Source organism: Rattus norvegicus, chromosome X, assembly GCF_021556685.1.
Source record: "Rattus norvegicus strain SHRSP/BbbUtx chromosome X, alternate assembly SHRSP_T2T, whole genome shotgun sequence".
Classification (NCBI taxonomy): domain Eukaryota; kingdom Metazoa; phylum Chordata; class Mammalia; order Rodentia; family Muridae; genus Rattus; species Rattus norvegicus.
In genome coordinates, this window is record NC_141554.1 from 81,796,325 (window position 1) to 81,814,839 (window position 18,515).

Below are 18,515 nucleotides of genomic sequence, written 5' to 3' on the forward strand. Positions count from 1 at the left end.
AGTTCTGTGAAAGCCATGAACAAATCTTCATAGAACAGGAAAGTTTTACTGAAACAATATTCTGTAAGATAATTTAATATGTACCATAAAGCTTTAAAGATATAGCTATCCTTTGGCTAATAATTTTACTACTGGTCATCTGTTATAAGAAACCGTCAAGGAACTATACACGCATAAAAACATGCTCAAGGATATTAAAGACATTACCAGCAGTCATTATTTGTATACAGTCCAAAAATTATTTCTTTAAAAATCTAATTTTCTAGCAATAGGATACTAGTAAGAAAAAATGAAACAAAACCCCTAATAAATTATGAAATGATCAGCTATTGGAAAATATCAAATATCTTATTTTAAACAATAATACAGACCAGAGCATCTACCAACCCTCATCAGAGAAATTTTTTGCTTCAAGTAAATAGCATACTTAATGTTGAGACCCCCAATTGATGAATGTGCAGAAAAAAAAGGGAATAAAAGTGCTCAGCCACAATCAGACTTTCCAAGGTTCAGGAATCTCCAAGGAAGAGAGGGGAGAAAGATTTTAAGAGTCAGAGGTGGTGGATGACTTCAAAGAAATACCGTTTTGTAGACATAGCAGGACAGTTGCTCATAGGGACCCAGAGAATTTAAGAGCATGCATAAGACCTACACAAGTTCCAGAGAGATAAAATCCCAGCATAGAGGACAGGAAGGTTGATGTGCAATCCTACCAGTGGCTGAGGAGCCAGAGCATTTAAAGGCTTGGAAGAGCAGGAAAGTCAGGGCTTTTTGTTTGGTTTTGTTTTAAGTGATATAAACCCTGGTGAGCTGACTACATAACAGAACAGGCCCCAATCAAAAGACTATCTGGGCGGTACACACTCACCTAATGAGGAATGAATTTAAAAAAAAGAGTATCTCGAAGTTGGGTGGGGGGAGTGGGGGGGTTGACAGGGTACTAAGTAAGTATGTTTAAAATATAGTATATGAAATTCCCAAATAATTAGTAAAATTTATTTTGTCATAATACATAAGCAATAAGACTTGAAATGTGAAACCCAATGTTATAAAAGTATATAAATGTTAAATATTAGTATAGTCCTAAAGTAAGCACATTAAATAGTAACTATATATAAGAATGTGATAAAGTTTGAGATTTTTAAAAAATATTTTTGTAATATGTTTTAAACTTTCTGCAGAGGCTGCATTACTCTAAAAGTTACGATGAGAGGAGAAAAAGCAAATAAATACTACAATGAAAGGAAGAAAACCAAAAATTGTGCCTACAGAATTAATGAAAATTTACCATATATAAAAAGTTGAAGCAGGTAAATATATGCATACCACATAACTAGTTGGACAGTTAGTTGGGTACTAGTGAATCCAAAAGAAAATATTACTATAACTATTTCTTGTTCTCAGAATATTTTCAGCTTTGATAATACATAGGGAAATATTTTACGTTAAGTACGGAAGAGATGAACCTTCCCAACAGGGTTCACTAGTTGTGATAGTAACAGGACTATCTGCATTGAGAGGCAATTAAAGATTTCATATAAATTAATATTGTCAACTACATTTCCTTTTATTAATTCATTACAGGGGAATTGAGTATCTAAATCATTAACCTTCTTTCTTTGTCTTTTCTCTGAAAATGTAATTCTCATTAAAGGATCACGAAGGGTTAGATGAGAAAGTAAAAGCTGTTTAATTTCAGAATGGTATTTACATAGGCCTTGAAAAAAATCCAGAATTCAGAAAAGATACTGAGAATCAAACTTCAGTAATTGTGTCAAATAGTAGAAGATATTTGTTTACAACTCTTAAAATCTGAGGAAGGAAAACTGCCTGATATACATAACTGTCCATTTAATATTAGTTTCATACCCTTGACTTTTTATTAGAAGTATAAGCTTTGGAGTTGCTGAATATTTGGCGAACATCTTTATAAAATTCCAGAGGACTATCATAATTTCCTGATTCCAAAGTTTCTTTCACAGTGCTGAAGTCCATAGGTGTGTCTACAACATCTTGGTAATCCTACAAATGATAATGTGTTACATTTAAATACTCAAATTGCAAAACAATTGTAAATAAAATAGCATGGAGAATGACATTACCCACTGATGCAAGTTATTCTGACACAAATGCTACCTTTATTTTTACCAATCTATTCTCACTCCCAAACCAAGTCCTTTGCATGTTTCTGAAAATGAGTTTAAAGGATTAGAAAAATCATAGTCATTGGCTAGAAGTGATTGATGATATCTTGCCAACTTACCTAAAGACAGATGATGAGATTATTCAGGTATAATTCCATAACTCCCCTCCACAAATTACCTACATATTTCCAGGCTCCTGAGTTAGGACATTTCACGTATGCTGTTATTAGTTGAAGTCAGAGTTAACTGGCCATGCTTGTGCCCCATAGGCTCTGTCTTGGTCTCTATATACAGCGGAAGCTGCCTTTAAACTTAATGGTTCTCCCACGTTAGCCTCCCAAATATTAGGGTTATATTTCTACACTATTACATTTGGCTTCTTCATTGTTTTTGTTTATTTTTATTTCATCTAAAGTCTTCAGTCTGACTGATTCAGAATTTGGTTTGAATCCAATTAGGAGAAAAATAGTCCATTTTAACTTAAATCCTTCAAGTCTAGAGCTATCATATAGGATACTATCTGAAGTAGACATATATTACTACCCTGATTACATGAATTGGGGTATTCAGTCACTTATGTTATTTAGAATCATTAAGAAGTAAAACCATCCAACTTTCTCTGGGAAGAAAGCGAAGTACCAAAAGTAGTAGAGAATTATTATTATGAAGAGAAAAGGTTTTCCAAAGTATGAAAATATACAATTTCTTTAAATAGATTCCAAATGAAAATATACAATTTCCTTAAATAGATTTCCATAAGTTTTAAAAACTCCAAAAGTATATTCTAACAGTTTTTCGTAGGGAAAAATGTGGGAACATAACATAATAAGACAAAATATCAAAATATTCAGATGACTATTTAAGGAAACTCCAGTGAGAATGATCATCTGTAATCCAGAAATAATAGAGCACACTGCATGTTCTCTGCTTTGATGCATGGCTTTATATCTATATCTACAAGGAACAACTATGACTTCATAGAACTGTGAAAACATGCTGATTCAAAAAATAAAAGAATAAAAATGACCAAAAACAAAATAAAGGCATAAAAAGAAACTAAGTGGAGTTGCAAAGGGGGACTGAGCAAATTGAACAAAATTTGTGTGCAGTATAAAAAATGTAATATAATATGTAGTATCACAAAAAGATAATCTAAGCCTACCTCAGAAAGAGATGGATCTTGTCTATCTGGAGGAACTGATTCTGAGGATTCTCCTTCTTGTTGTTGAGCCTATTAACACAGTAAATAACACAGACTGTTTCCACAACACCATGACACAGAACAAGACTTGTAATGAAACTATGACTCAAGGCTCAAATAACCACAAATAAAAACCTATTTTACTTGAAAGAATTCTGTATTCATCATATTCTGCTATGAAAAACCCAAGCATTTTGTACCAAACTCAACCTTTCTATGAACAAATCAAACCTCATTGAATACAACACTGTTATTCATTTTCCTTTCCAAAACATACACATATATATTGCCAAGTATCTATAGTATTTGGAGTTGTCACATATGTGTACGGGACAAAAAATCCTAGACATGGGGCTGAGCAGTGCATGCTTTTAATCGTAGCATTTGAGAAGACAGGAGGAACATGAGAAAAAGGTCAGTTTAGGTGTAAGTCCCAGGCCAGTCTTATATACAGTGAGAAGACCCTTACTTAACAGTAAAATGTAGCTCTATACTCTAATTATGACTATTATCTTTGTTGAAAAGTAATATTGGTATATGAATCTAAGTGGCCATATTGATGATAAACTTGCAATGAATTAAACAGGTTTGATATAAATATTATTACCAAGTATCAATAGTGTATAGAGGTGACATTAAAAGTCAGTAGAATACACTAAACAAATAAAGCATGAAGGAACAGAAAAGTGTTTTTTGTTTTGCTTTAGACAGGTTCTCACTAGGCAGTCCTGGCTAGCCTGGATTTCTGTGAAGATCAGACTACCCTCAAACTTCCAGTTATCTACCGGCCTCTGGGATTAAAGGCATGTGCCACCACATCCAGATGACTCGAATTCCTTTTCGAAACTATGCAATTTTCATACTAAGCCCATTACAACTATTTTTAAAAAGTTAGAACTAATAGAAAACGATGGGGGAAGTTGTTCATGAACAGGTACAAAGGAATAGTAATGGGAAATTGTCCTGTGGGCCATTATGTCAACAGCAGTATGCTTACTGGGTGAGAATGAGGATCCGCTGGCTGTCGAAAGGGCTCTGAGTCTTCCCGTTCATAAATGAGGCTCAGTAGCTCTTTGCATTGCTGTTTCCAAGCATCAGGATTGCACTTGAGAGACTGTCGTCTGCCTCGACATTTGGCCTAGAGATTTAAGATAATTACACCTTTCCTTAACTATTCCTTGATCTTCTCCTAAAAGTCTAATGTTATCAAAGTTAAGCTGCAAAGTGCTGAGTTAACCAATCTGTCATTGGAATGGCAGTCACTGGTATAAAACACAATAGTCACTACTTTTATGTTTCTTTGTTTAAGTCATCATTCTGTCCTAGTCAAAAATAAATCAAAGCTAATGCCAACGATTCTGCTATTCTAAAATTTTGTTTTAGGAAAACCTAAACTGCAAAAAACTACAGATAAGCAACTGTTTCCCCACTCCCCTCGCACATAAGCAGAACTTGATGTAAAATGTTGTTGGCCTATGGCCTGTATTTGGGAGCCTTATCTGTTTCTTGAATTGTAAAGACTGTTTATTTAAACAGCATAATATAAGTATAAACAACATAATCTGTGTAGGCCGCCTGCTTTCCTTGGGGAATCTGGAACCAAGGTACAGGTTAGTCAGAAGGTGCCTACATAACCAGTCTTTAATAAAAGTCTTGGTAACTGAGTCACTAATCACATGCATGTTTTGTCTTTTCATTGCTGGGGAAACAGTGTGCTCTATGACCTCTCATAGGAGAAACTTATGGTTTTATCCAGACTCGCCTTGTATTTTTCCTGTGATTGGGCTGTATACTATACTGCTTTAATAAATCTAAATCCCACGTAAGCTATGTATTTGCTTCCAAAGTGCTAAGTTTCAAGTTCTAGCTGCTCTTGAAATTTGGGGTAAGAGTTTAGGATCTCTGACTCAGGAATCCCGGAAATGCGTTGTTTTCAGTGAGTCATGTTTACTCACCCTCCTTCCAGATGAAGTGCCAGGACCATCTGAATCTAAGTCAACCATTTCTGTATCCTAAATTAAAGGGGGAAAACAAGAGATGCTAAGTTATATTCGAAGTGTTACAAAGTAGACGCACACCCATGAGGAACCGGCAAAGATGATGACAGCTAACTTTTCTTCATTGGATCAGGCAGCAGAACAAATGTGGGAGGGAGATTCCCTCCAACCATTGCCAATATGCTGTTTACAGGTTAGAAAATACACTGGGAGAAGGACTGAAATGGCTTGCTTTTTAAACTAGAATAGGGAAGGAGGAAAAATGTGAAACTTTGTATTTAAATAAGTGTGAGTATATAAAAAACTCTACGTGAATTCTATGTGACTCATTCATATGATATAATTATAAAATACTCCCAATTAAACATTGCTGTCTCAAGAATTGGTTCCCTACAGGAAATATACATTTGTACTAATTCAGTTAAGCCTATCTATAAGAAACAGGCTTGATTAACACAGAATTAATACCCAGGTCCAACTAGTGAAGGGCAAAACAACTATACAATGGACATGGGAAATCAAGCTTTTAAAAATTTTGCCTTAACTTTTTATTCTAAGCAAAACAGAAGTAATAGTTTGTAGAGAAATTCTTATGATATCAAAACCTAAATTAAAATAATTTAAGCTAAAGGTTATAAAAGTACAAGGAAAAATGAATAATTTTGCTTGGATTTTTAATATGTTAATATTTAATTCCTATATCACATTGCCATTATTTATATCAATAACATTTAGGTGTATTAAAATAGATTACTTTCTAGTCAGATAAATTTTCACCAAGAAAAATAACCAAAAGAAATCAAATGCTTGGTGCTTTGTCTTTTTTTTTAAGGGCTGAAAATCTTACTGATTTTTGATCATATAAATGCACTGAGTTTCAAGGGACGACTTGTCTCACACCGCACTTTGTAGATAGCACCACCACATTTTTGGTTTATAACATCGGAAAGAGCTTAATATAAAAGTTTCCAATATTTAGTCACCTTTCAAAAACTTTCACTATAACCAATTACAGTATTTACACTAACACTATGTCTCAAAGACCAGAAGAAATACAGTTACAATCAAGCTGTAATCCTTACCTCTTCTGGATCGCTGCTGTTTGGATTTTCTGCTTTGATTTTATTGTAAGTATCCAAAATATCAGTACAGCTTTGATCCCTAAGAAAGAAGATAAGTAAGGCAAACTACATTCCACTATTTAAGAAATCGGATATTAGTCTCTATAGAAGATGACAGTCCTTACCCAATAAACCGAAGTAGGACATCAGTCACAATCTTGGCTGCTTTAACTATAGGACTATCTGGCTCATTGAAAGTCCTGGCATTATGCTCAATATAACGTACCTCCCACATTAATGCTGATATTCTCCTATGAAGTAAAAAAAAATTTGTTAGTATTGGCTGATATAATTGAATTATATTCTAAGAACATGCATTATTAGACTATGAGGCACTTTATCATTGTTTATCTAAAGTATTTCAATATATGTATATGACACATATATTATGTGACTTATGCAGGCTTAGAACATCAGCATGGCTCAATGAATAACCTGAGGACCAGAGCTGGATGCTCAGGATCACATAGTAGAAGGAGAGAAGCAACACCTGAAAGTTGTCCTTTGACCTCTCTGAGTGTGCAGTACTATGAATGTGGTTCTTCTGCTGACCCTCCTCCAACATTCACACACATAAATAAATGAAACAAAAAAATAACAAAAGGTGCATTGGTAAATCAAAATCACATTTACTTTAGGGAAAGGGACCAAAAAAAAGTAGGAAAAAAAACCTATATTGTGGAAAATAACACACTTTCATCTAGCTATGCTTGAAATATCAAATGAAATCAATACCTATTTTATAAAATATGTACATTTCTCAGGTCCCAGAGGCAGACTAGCTCATGGAATACTGAAGTCACTGTAAAGTGATCATGACTTAACAAAGGACCAAGAACTGACCTCCAAAGTCCTCTCCTAATAATTTCTCTCCTAAGCCAAAATAAAGAACAAAATAACTTGGTCTATTTATATATCTGGCAATTAAACTTACTGAATCCCATAGGAGGATTTAAAAAATTTAGCATATTCACTGGAGCATCTTGATCATGAGGCATTAATAATATACTCCCTGATCTGCCTTTAGTAAATTCAATTTAATGGAGTTTTTGTTTCATACAATTGTGCTGCGTACGTTTTCCACTCTATCTTTTTTCCATACAGAGTTTTAGTTTGCACATGTGACAATAGAAAGAACTTTGGAGTTTGATTTTTGAATGACTAGATCAGACATCAAAAAGCAGATCTTACAAGGCACAAGAACCACAAAACTATGATTTCTCTAATAAACTATAAAATAAAACAAACCTGTAAAAGCGATTTTCAAGTCTTTGTTTGATGGTATTGAGGTCAGTTGGATAAGCAACTACAGTACAATACAAGGGGTAGGCACTGAGATCCACTGGAACAGCAAACGGGCTGGCAAAATCTATAGAAGTCACCAAAATGTTTAAAACCTAGTTACTAAACAGATCAACATTTCCTGTTAGCTCATATTCACATATAAACAGGAAGGAAGGGCAATATACCTAATTTTTAAGACAGTAATGCTTCAAATAATAGATATGTCACATTTTCTTTGTATATGGCATCTTTGAAGTCAATAATGAAGTATTGGTTCAAATTTGATAAAATGAAACAACATGAAGTGAGACACTTGCCAAATTTCTATGTCTTTCCTGAATAAATGCCTAACTTCTCTGATGATATAGTTCAGAAAATAAAACTATTTATGTGGGTAAAATATATTACTCACCCACTGTCTTACCAAGAAACCCCTCTAAAGTCAGTCTCAGAAAATAGCTAGTGAGCCAAAATGACTCAAAAAAAGCAAAGGACACTTTGTGCTTGTCTTCATTATTCCCACCCCCTCCCCCGTCTCCAGAGCAATGAAAAAGTTTACTAGTTACTACCATAGCCAAGCATTTAATAATGTTAACATTAACTTAAATCATTGTGCCTGTTGAATTAAACATAAAGCACACTGTGATGAACTATAGCTGTGCAGACTTTAAGATTCTGCTGGCCTTTCACGCTCCCCACTTCTGTCCCAGTCGTTTTTTCAGAATCACCATACCCAGGGAAAGAAGGTTGTTGATGCCCTGAATAACTCGTTCACACTCCTCATCTCTGGAATGAGCCCCCCACTCTCCTTCCTGGGGTTTGTACAGTAATGCCGTTAGTTCTTCCTGGGACACAGGAATACCAGCACCAACTTCATCTGGAAAAGCAGCTGGGGACAGAATAAAAAAATTCCAAAAGAGTGAGTTTCCAACATCAAACTGTTGCAATTTTGCTTTTCTAGGAATTATTAATGCATCTTTAAAGGGATATTTACTTCCTTCTGGAATTGGCTCCATATCCCAGGGGCTCATCTTTTCTCTTTCATTATTGTCCCAGCTATCAACAAAAGAAGAAGATGCAAATCAGATTCCCAAGCATTTCCATTCATATAGTAACATTATTTGCATGATTTCTTGAAGGTGAAATTCAGAAGAAAAGCAACATAATATTCATGACACTACAACTCTGCTTACAGATAGACAGTATTGCACCCCTGATAGAGAAAACCTGTTTCACCAATGTAAAGGTTAAGAGGGCAGAAGCCCACTCTTCATAGTAGTCATTTCTTTGCTGATGAAGAATATATCTAAAATTAATCCACAGGAAAGGTTCCAATGATGCATTAGAAAGACAAATGTTGGGGTTGGGGATTTAGCTCAGTGGTAGAGCACTTGCTTTGCAAGTGCAAGGCCCTGGGTTCCGTCCTCGGCCCTCCCCCACCCAAAAAAAAGAAAGACAAATGTTGATATAATGGAACACCTAGTATTTGTCAGAGGCACAAATGAAGTAGACTTACTGAACACTGTAACACTGGAAAGAGCTATCAGGATATTCTGGCTGAAAAGGCTGCTGACTTTCCACAGTTCCAAACCACCAGGCATCATCTATTATACTGCGGAATCTATCACCTAGAATGAATTAAACAAAGACAATGAACTCTGTTCCCATTCAAATTACGATGTCTTTTTAAAATATAGAAATTGATTGTCTTTATCACCATCATCATCATATATAACTCATAAATTTTATAAATCTGGTTTAGTAAGAGATTAGAATAATATAATAAAATATTTAAAATATAATATTATAAAATACTACAAGTTTGTGATATGGTCTCTCTTGAAGCATCCTATTGCACTGCTATATTCTCCCTTCTTTTTGTGATTATGTGAGTTGGTTCAGTGAGTGACGTAGGCCTTGTCACAAGCGCTACGATATGCAGAGCATTCAGAAGACACGGGTGAAAATAAAAGGGAGATTCAGCTTATTCACTGGAAAAATTGACATCCCAGGCAAGAAGGAATATCATGGTGTGAGAACTCAGTATATTACTGAGAATGAGGAACAACCTAAAAATTATGAGTTACTTTTGGTATTTCCAATTCTGTACCTTCATTCTAAAACTGCACATAGGGGAGCAAAATCATACAAGGTAAATGAGGGTAACATGATGTTTACTTTTTGTTTGCCTTATACATTTGACTCTTTGGGAATAGGTGAGGGACCATGTGAGGGATGGAAGGAGGGAAGCACTGTGCTTGGGATGTAAAGTGATTAAATATATAAATCAATGGGAAAAACAACAGGGTTAATACTGTACTCCAAGGTTAGTCATTAGAAGTGACAGTTCTATACTTACCAATCTGCCAGTTCCTTTCTTTGGCTTCATTATAAAACTGATGTAACACAAGGAAATCAATGACATCTGGCATGTCATGATACCTACACCGAAAAGAGCACAGTAGCATGTAATACTATAATATAATAACACTTATCACATGTATCATTTCCAAGGATAAATATTTGACATTGCAAAATTTTGTAAGTCCTGTGGTCTCCATAGTGTGTTTACTTAGCTAACATAAAGATATCAATAAAGGTTTTAAAAACTTAGTATGAAGACCTTCATTAAGATTGAAAAAGAAATGGTTTGCCAGTCCTAGTGGCACACACCGTTAACCTTGGCACTTGGGAAGCAGAGGCAGGTGGATCTCTTCCAAGGCCAGCCAGGGGTACAAAGTGAGATCCTGCCTCAAAAACTATGCACTGATAATTTTTTTTCATTCCCTTTGATCGCAAATTTAATTCCACAAAGAGTTGTTTACTTATTATTTGTATTATTAACAAAAATAGCACCCACTATTATGCTTCAGGCTTTGATTCCTAAGACAGTATCAGCATTTAAGTGTGTCCATTTTACATGAGCAGATTAAGTAACCTGCTTTGCTCATATCAGTTGACCCGTGTGCATTTATTCATTTATTCTTGCATATCGTAACAGTATATAGAGCAACAGGAACTAAACTCTGTAGAGTTGTAAACCAGTATTTTCCTCTCCCAATGTTTTTGAGGCACTAACTGAATATTAAATACATTATAATGATGCACATTAAAATTCATACAAACAAACAGAATCAGAAACAGCTACTTACTTAATGGAAAAAGACTCTCCAGTCATTTTGCCTGAAATTGGATCCAAAAATGCAAGTTTCAAGCAGCATAGTGTAGGTGGTCCAATCTCATATTTGATTCCTACAATCTTAACAAATTCTTGCTCCTATACATAGAAACACCAATGTATTATTTTTCTTTATATAACTATCTTTCATAAATATACTTCATTGTTACTCAAACAACTTAAGCATTATCTGGATATTAAACTGTTATTCAATAGTGTCTAAACTAGCAGCAGTAGCAATAAAAAGCTTTTATTTTCATTTAAAGATATTTCAGTTCTTTTATCGGGGTGAGGGTAGCTTCAGGACATGGTTTTTCTATGTAGTCGTGGCTATTCTGGAATGCACTCTGCAAACCAGGCTGCTCTCGAATTCTCAGAGGTCTGCCTGCCTCTGCCTCCCAGGTGCTGGGATTAAAGGCGTGCATCATCATAGGTTGGTTATAATTTTTTTTTATTTTTAACTAAAATTGAATTACACCACCTCCCTGCTTCCTCCTCCTCCTCCCTTCAGCCCCTACCATGCCCCTCTACTCTCAAACTACTTGGTTTCCTTTTCTTTATTAAAATTAAATGCGTGTGCACGCGTGTGCATGTGCCCGTGCCCCCCCCACACACAGATATAACTTGCTGAATCAAAAAGTCATCTCATTATCCATCAAATAATAGGAACTACACTAAGTTGAAGGTAGTCTCTTGAGCCTTAATATTTAACAGTAAAGCTAGTGAGATGATGATGACTTACTTAGTGGGTAAAAGTGATTGCTGAGCAAGGCTGGCAACTTCAGATAATCCCCAGAACCAATAGTTTGTGAAAAGAAACAACTTTCAAAAGTTGTCTTCGAACTTCCACGTGTATACCACACCAAGTGAGTATCTAAACACTCATGCACATGCATATGAAAGCCAATTGAATGAAGAATCACAAAAAGAATACTAAACAAGTTGACATTTATGGTGGGGCTATAAACAAGACTAACCAGCAAAACCCTTAAGGAAGCATTCCAGAATTTATGATCTTAAGTATTACCCTTAATTTATAGGTCTTGGGTACACATCAGTCAAATGTTCTTAAAAATGAAAAGTTGTGACATTTCTCAAAGACACAAACTCACAGCAAACTCTCTGTTCCTCTGGTTCTTTCTGAGTCTTTCTGCTCACCTCTTCCTCAGTGATTCCTGAACCTTGGTGTGAGAACTGTGTTGTACCTGTATCAGTGATCTACAACTCTGCATTTTAGAAAGCAGCAGATATGCTAACTTGAAAGGGTAAAGCTCACTAGGCCTCAACCCTGAACTCTATAGGCAATTCCTTAATGCCAAATGTGGGAGAAATAGTCTTCTCCAGGGACAAGAATATCGACTGTATTCATACAAGAGGATTCTAATTCCAAGTGGTCAGCCCTGAAATCCTACACATATAAGTAACATAAAAACTAAATAGACATTTATAAACACACACATACACACACACACACACACACACACACACACACACATACACAAACACATGCGTGCGTGCACACGCACGCATGCACCACAGCAATTAAAAAAATAAATGAATTTGAAAGAGCAAGGGGGCACATAGAAGGATTTGGCAGGACAAGAAGGGTGAAACAATGTGATTATATTATAATCTCAAAAATAAGAAAAAATGATTTAAAAATAATGGGGAGATAATGAGACTGTCTCGTTAAAAAGAAATCACCCACACTATTAGTGAAAACAATATATAATCATTCAGATTTACGTATATGTTTGAAATGACAGACATTTTAAGCATATGGTATTTTAATATTACAGTCTTACAGTTTGTTGTTCATATTTAAGAAATAAAGAACTAATCTTCCTGGATACAGTGACTTAAGCCCATGCTTTTATATCTTACACATACTACCCTCCTATAATTTCCTAGCACCACAGAGATATGAACAGAAATAAGACAGAAATCTTATCCATTCCCTTGGTTCAAGGAGAGAGTATTCAAGTATCATCTGATTTTGAATAGATAAGCAGGCAGTAGAGATAATCCTATAAAGGTGACTTGATAAGGTATTTTAACATCTAAAAACATTAATGTTTTATCTGCAAATGTCTAAACTAAATATCTAATTGAATAGCCAGACTTTTATCATTAAAGACAAACAGCAACTCTTCATTTTCCATACAAAAATCATATTAAAATTGCCCTTTTTTTCTAAGCTAGAAAAAAAACAGACATAAAATTCAAATAAGAAAGATACACACTTATGTCTGCCTGTACATCTTTTATATCTGACAAAGAATGAATTCATAGTAACTGACCTAAAATTCTTCAATATAAAATAACTATCTTTCTTGATATTATATTATTATATCAGAAGAGATGATCCCACAGAATATAAGCCTCTAAGCCTCTTGTGCTTTCTGATATTTAACCTAAGTACAAAAACTATGAGAATGTCTGCAGTTCACTGGGTTTACTCTGGAATATACACAACTGTTGATAATGTCAAATACTTGAAACTTCTGATTTTCTGAAGTTGAGGAATGGTAAAAACAAGAGGACCCAAAGCTTACAGGAAAATAGGGCAAATAAGAGAACACACAGGCTAAAAATTGTTTAAACATTTATTTTACGTGTATGCCTGCTTTTCCTGCAAGTGTTTGTGTGTACTAAGTGAATGCTGGCTGGCTGGTGGAAGCCAGACAAGGACATCAGATCTCTTGGAACTGGAGTTAATGACAGTTGTGAGCCATCACGTGAGTACTGGGAACTGAATGCAAGTCCTCAGTAAGTGTTCTTACCCACGGAGCATTCTCTCTAGGCCCATAACATATTTTTAAAAATAATGTTCTGTTTCGTACTGTTTGATATTGATTCTCACACTAGGTTAGACTGATTTGTAATTCACTCTAGTCTAGACTGGCTTCACTTCCCAGCAGTTTTGCTTCAGTTTCCTAAGAATTAAGTTTACAGGTATGACGCACTATACCCTAGCACACAAATTTTAAGAAATATATATTATCCATTCTATAAAATAGCATGCAGTAATTAATTTTGGATATAACACCACCAAAGCATCCATGAAACTGAGACAAAAAAAAAAAAAGCTTAAAGCAACTTAATTCCCAAACTCTTTCAATTGAATTCATGCCTATCCGGCAAACTTACCCTGAGATCCATTTTGTTCCATGGCTGTTTTTGTAAATTAACACTATATATTTTTGATTTCCTTACAGCTCGCACATAAGCTTCATGTCCTTGTCTAAAGTAAATAAGCTGAAACAGAAAATGATGTATCACAATGTCACATTCTATTTTAACTCTACACATAAAATAATCACTACTAAAAAAATTCCCTGATCAAATGATGTTCATTCAACACTCATGTCTATTTCCCCCTGTGCTGTTTTTACACTGCATAAATATGCAGTTTTTTTCTCCCAAGCAGCTGCAAAAGTCAACTGAAGAAAAGAGAAGCCCATGAGAGAGAAAAACAGGTCTCAAGGAAGGGGGAGGGGAGGGCAATAAGACACCTGTGACATTAAAGAAGAAAGATGAACACTAAGAGTGAAAGGGTCCAAGGGGAGAATTGGGGCAGAAAGATGTGAGAGATGAGAATAGGAGGGGCGAGTCAACCAAAACAAAACAATCATGAAAGTACCCTAGGGAAAGTTATTACATTCCATAGTTTAAAATTTAGATACTTAGAATACTACTTACAAGCTTAAACAATTTGTTGAAATGCAGCCAGTTTTGTAAACATCTATCATGAGGTTTTTTTCTTTAGTGTGAGGCTGCCTAGGAAAATGACTTCATACAGTATTTAAATGAAGTAATTTTAATGATAAATTGAAAGTGTTCTGTTGGAAGCATTCATGTCAGCACTAGCTGGCCACTAAAGAAAATGAATTCCTCCCTGAGCCCCTTATGGTCTTACAGCCACAGTGACAGCCCTTGAAGCAAGTTCCCTTCTTGTCCTCAATGAAATGCTCCTAAGTTGTCAGTTCTCCATTCTCAAATGCAGGGGTTGGTTGTTGCTCCGAACACACACAGAGACTCACAAACACCCTCCAGCCCCACCCCCTTGCCACACCCACCCAGAGAATCTGGGACCTTACTTGGGAAATATATCATTGTAGATACAATCAATCAATGAGGAGTACTTGAACTCAGAGCAGATGGAGGTGATCCCTAAACTAGTGACTAACCAGATAAGAAGGAAAGTTGGGTACAGAGAGAATTGGAGGGATGACTGCATTTGAAGGTAGGACAGAAACTGAAGTAATGCTGCCACAGGTCGAAGAACACTAAGGATTCTGAGAACCACTGAAAGCTAGGGGAGGGTTAGATTTGAGAGAGAACACAAATTTACCAATGCCATATTTTAATGTTTACCTTTCAAAATGGTGATAGACTAAATTCCTATTATATAAAGCCAAAAAGAATACATGAACATACTCTATCAATCAAAAGGTGAAAAATTTAAATATTAGTAAAATAAAAACCATAGAAGTTAAAAATCTAAACTAAGCACATTGTTATATAGTCATTCTAATAATATTGACAAAACATCTAAGCACAAGTTACTGGATGGAATCATAAGGTATTAAAATGTAGTATTTCCCTTTAAGGGAAAGTAGTATAATACACACACACACACACACACACACACACACACACACACACACACACACACTCTACACAATGTAGGTGTGAGAGTTCACATAGAAAGCCATATGGGCAAAGCAGAATTTCGCAGTTTGAGAGGACATTTAAAAAGAAGCATTCTAAGGAGAAATAATTTTTTATGAGTATGGTTATTCTAGGCAAATAACAAGGGCTTAATAGTTAGACAAAGTAGTAAGTAGTATCATAATTAAAAAGTGATTTCATGAACAGTAGTAGACTCCTTTATAAGCGCTAGAACTGAACGTTCTTACTAATATTGAATTTTATTAAATTCAATATTGGAGAATTATTAAATCTTTCTTTGCCTGATTATAAATGTGTATCTACACTTATTAAATCACAGGCTCAGTAATTATCATTTAGCACAGGTATTCACCTTTTGTGATTCTGGAATGGAACATCACAAATGAGTTGGACCACACTGATAGGTACTCGACCTAAGACATGCTTGCTTTAGGATAGTCTACCTGGTTGGATTCCCTAAACAATGAAGACTCAAAGTACTACTCAATTCTAGAAAGTCACAATGAAAATAAAATCGACTGTTTTAAGAACTTTAGAAATCAATCATGAATAAGTTTAACTCCGCCTTCATCTATCATCTATGCTGACTACATTATACAAGATAACGGATACAAAAATTAATTATATTGAGTCATGTTCTTCAAGAAATATACAGCAGAACAAAGAAAGGAGGATAGAACATATGTAACAATATGAATTTCCTGAAGCGGGCAAGATGGCTCAGTTAACACAGGCATTTGAGCTGTGTGACCTGAGTTTAATCCCTAGAACCCATGTAAAAGGTGGAGAAAGAATGACTCCATGGAGCTATCCTCTGACCTCCCTATGTGCTCTATAGCATGAGTGTTACCTCTATTATGCACAAACACTCAATAAAATGGTTAAAAAATACAATTGATATAAGAACCCAAGACTGAATGATGTTAATTTTTCTTTTTATTATAAAAGCAAGTTTTCTGTAATTATTGGTTTACTTTATGTGCTTGCATGAATGTATCTGTGTACCATGTGCGTGTCTGGTGGCCACAGAGGCCAGAAGAAGGCATCAGATCATTTGGGAGTGGAGTTACATACAAATAGTTGTAAGCTTCCAGGTAGGTGTTGGAAATAAACCTAGGTCCTCTGAAAGAACAGTCAGTGCTCTTAACTGCTGGGCTATTTCTCAAGCCCAATGTTAGTGTTCTTAAAGCTCCAAGAGAAAGGAGTCAGCAATTACCTCATCTCCCATCTGTGGGACGAAAGGAGAACGTCGTGGTATGGTATCCAAGATCCACTGAGGGGCAAGCCATTCTTCATTGGGTTCGCCTGCCATAGAAACAAGTCCCCCTTTCTAAAACACAACAAACAAACAAAAAACCCAATTACGGTACTTCTAATAGTTTTAAAGAACAAATTCATGAATAGTAGCATCAAAAAGGGAGGAAGAAATTACTAGCTGGCCCAGGCAACTTGAGATTCTGTCCGAAAAAGTACACAAAAGAGCTGGTGTATATATAGTTCAATTGTAGCATGTCAAGCAGTAGACTCAACCCCTAGTACTTAGATTTATTAAAACAGTAGATTATTCTGTTAGCATATTAATAACTCTTAAATTGTATTCTATTTGTTGATGCCATTTTCGGCATTGCTGGCCTATATCTTCTTCAGGCCTTTTTTTTTTTCGGAGCTTGGGACCGAACCCAGGGCCTTGCGCTCGCTAAGCTACCACTGAGCTAAATTCCCAACCCCTGTTGATGCCATTTTCAATTTAGATATATTGGCATTTAGAGAACTGTGATTCTTTTATAGTAGAAAGTATAGAAATGGCATATCCTTGTTATAACATTACCATATAATCAAATTCAAAGAACTTGTAGATTAAAGCATTATGGCCCCTACATTAAATGAATAGTGAGGGAAAGAAAGGATAGTGGAGTCAGACAAAACACAAGTTCATTGAACTCTACCATTCTATGAGTGAAATGCATAAAGGAATACAAATTTCTAATTGGGTAATAACGAGGAAAACCATTTGATTTCATTATGGCTTATTCTCATAAAATGTTGCTACATTCTAATAAGCAGTTGTCAGTGTTCTGGTTTAATAACATATTGTAAACATGACATTTAAGTACTAACTTTGATAACAAGAAATTAAATTCTTTAAAATCAACTTACATTTTATTTAATTGGCTTCTAAGACAAGGTCATTTTTAGAGAAATATCAATTGCCGCTATTAAAAACTCAAATACTAGCGGCAAAAATAAAGAATTCTGTATTACGAACCTTTTTTCTAGTTTGCTTAGGCTTCTTCTGCCTATCTTCTGATGACTTCACATTTTCATCCTCAGAGCTGCTGTATATTTTCTGTGTTGCCTGTCTTGTTTGCCTTTTGGGAGGTTGCAAATTAATCCCAGCATCTGCTGTCCAATCAGAATATTCACTTGATGAATCACTGCAAATAAATCAAAATTATTAATACCTAAGTACAGAAAAGGAGTAGTTTTACGTCATAACAGAAATAGGATCTTTTTTTACCCATGAACAGTGACAAGGATTGAAAAAGAATGAAAATAATACAGAATTTTGATCACTATTTGATCTTCATGAAATGCTTCTTGAATAAAACTTAATACTTAATTTTCTTGAACAGGGATTTTAAATCCCTGTTCAAAGGACAAACTTATTTAAAATAAATATGAATCTTATTGCTGAAATGATGACAGAGATATAGCTTTAATACTGAAATAAAAAGCCAGGTGTGGTAGCGCTTGCCTCTAATTCCAGGGGCAGGGAGGATGGATCTCTGTGAGTATGAAGCCAGCCAGCTGTACATAGTGAGTTCCAGGATAGCCAGAGCTACATAGTGAGACCCTGTCTCAAAAACACAGAATCCAAAATACTTATATAAAGTT

The 18,515-nt window shown here is 35.2% G+C and overlaps 1 protein-coding gene across 3 annotated transcripts in view; it reads right to left on the reverse strand.

Annotated features, from left to right (window-relative positions):
- The window catches only part of Brwd3 (bromodomain and WD repeat domain containing 3), a 93,444-nt gene that overhangs the window by 12,492 nt on the left and 62,437 nt on the right, over positions 1-18,515 (reverse strand). For all 3 annotated transcript variants that reach the window (XM_087599864.1, NM_001447003.1, XM_087599863.1), the window contains 15 exon segments: positions 17,887-18,055; positions 16,837-16,950; positions 14,076-14,183; positions 10,900-11,024; positions 10,107-10,189; positions 9,264-9,375; positions 8,742-8,803; positions 8,481-8,636; positions 7,712-7,832; positions 6,589-6,714; positions 6,425-6,503; positions 5,301-5,357; positions 4,343-4,483; positions 3,307-3,375; positions 1,870-2,022 (listed from right to left, as the gene is read on the reverse strand). In XM_087599864.1, the coding sequence (XP_087455990.1) occupies positions 1,870-2,022; positions 3,307-3,375; positions 4,343-4,483; positions 5,301-5,357; positions 6,425-6,503; positions 6,589-6,714; positions 7,712-7,832; positions 8,481-8,636; positions 8,742-8,803; positions 9,264-9,375; positions 10,107-10,189; positions 10,900-11,024; positions 14,076-14,183; positions 16,837-16,950; positions 17,887-18,055 (1,675 nt within the window).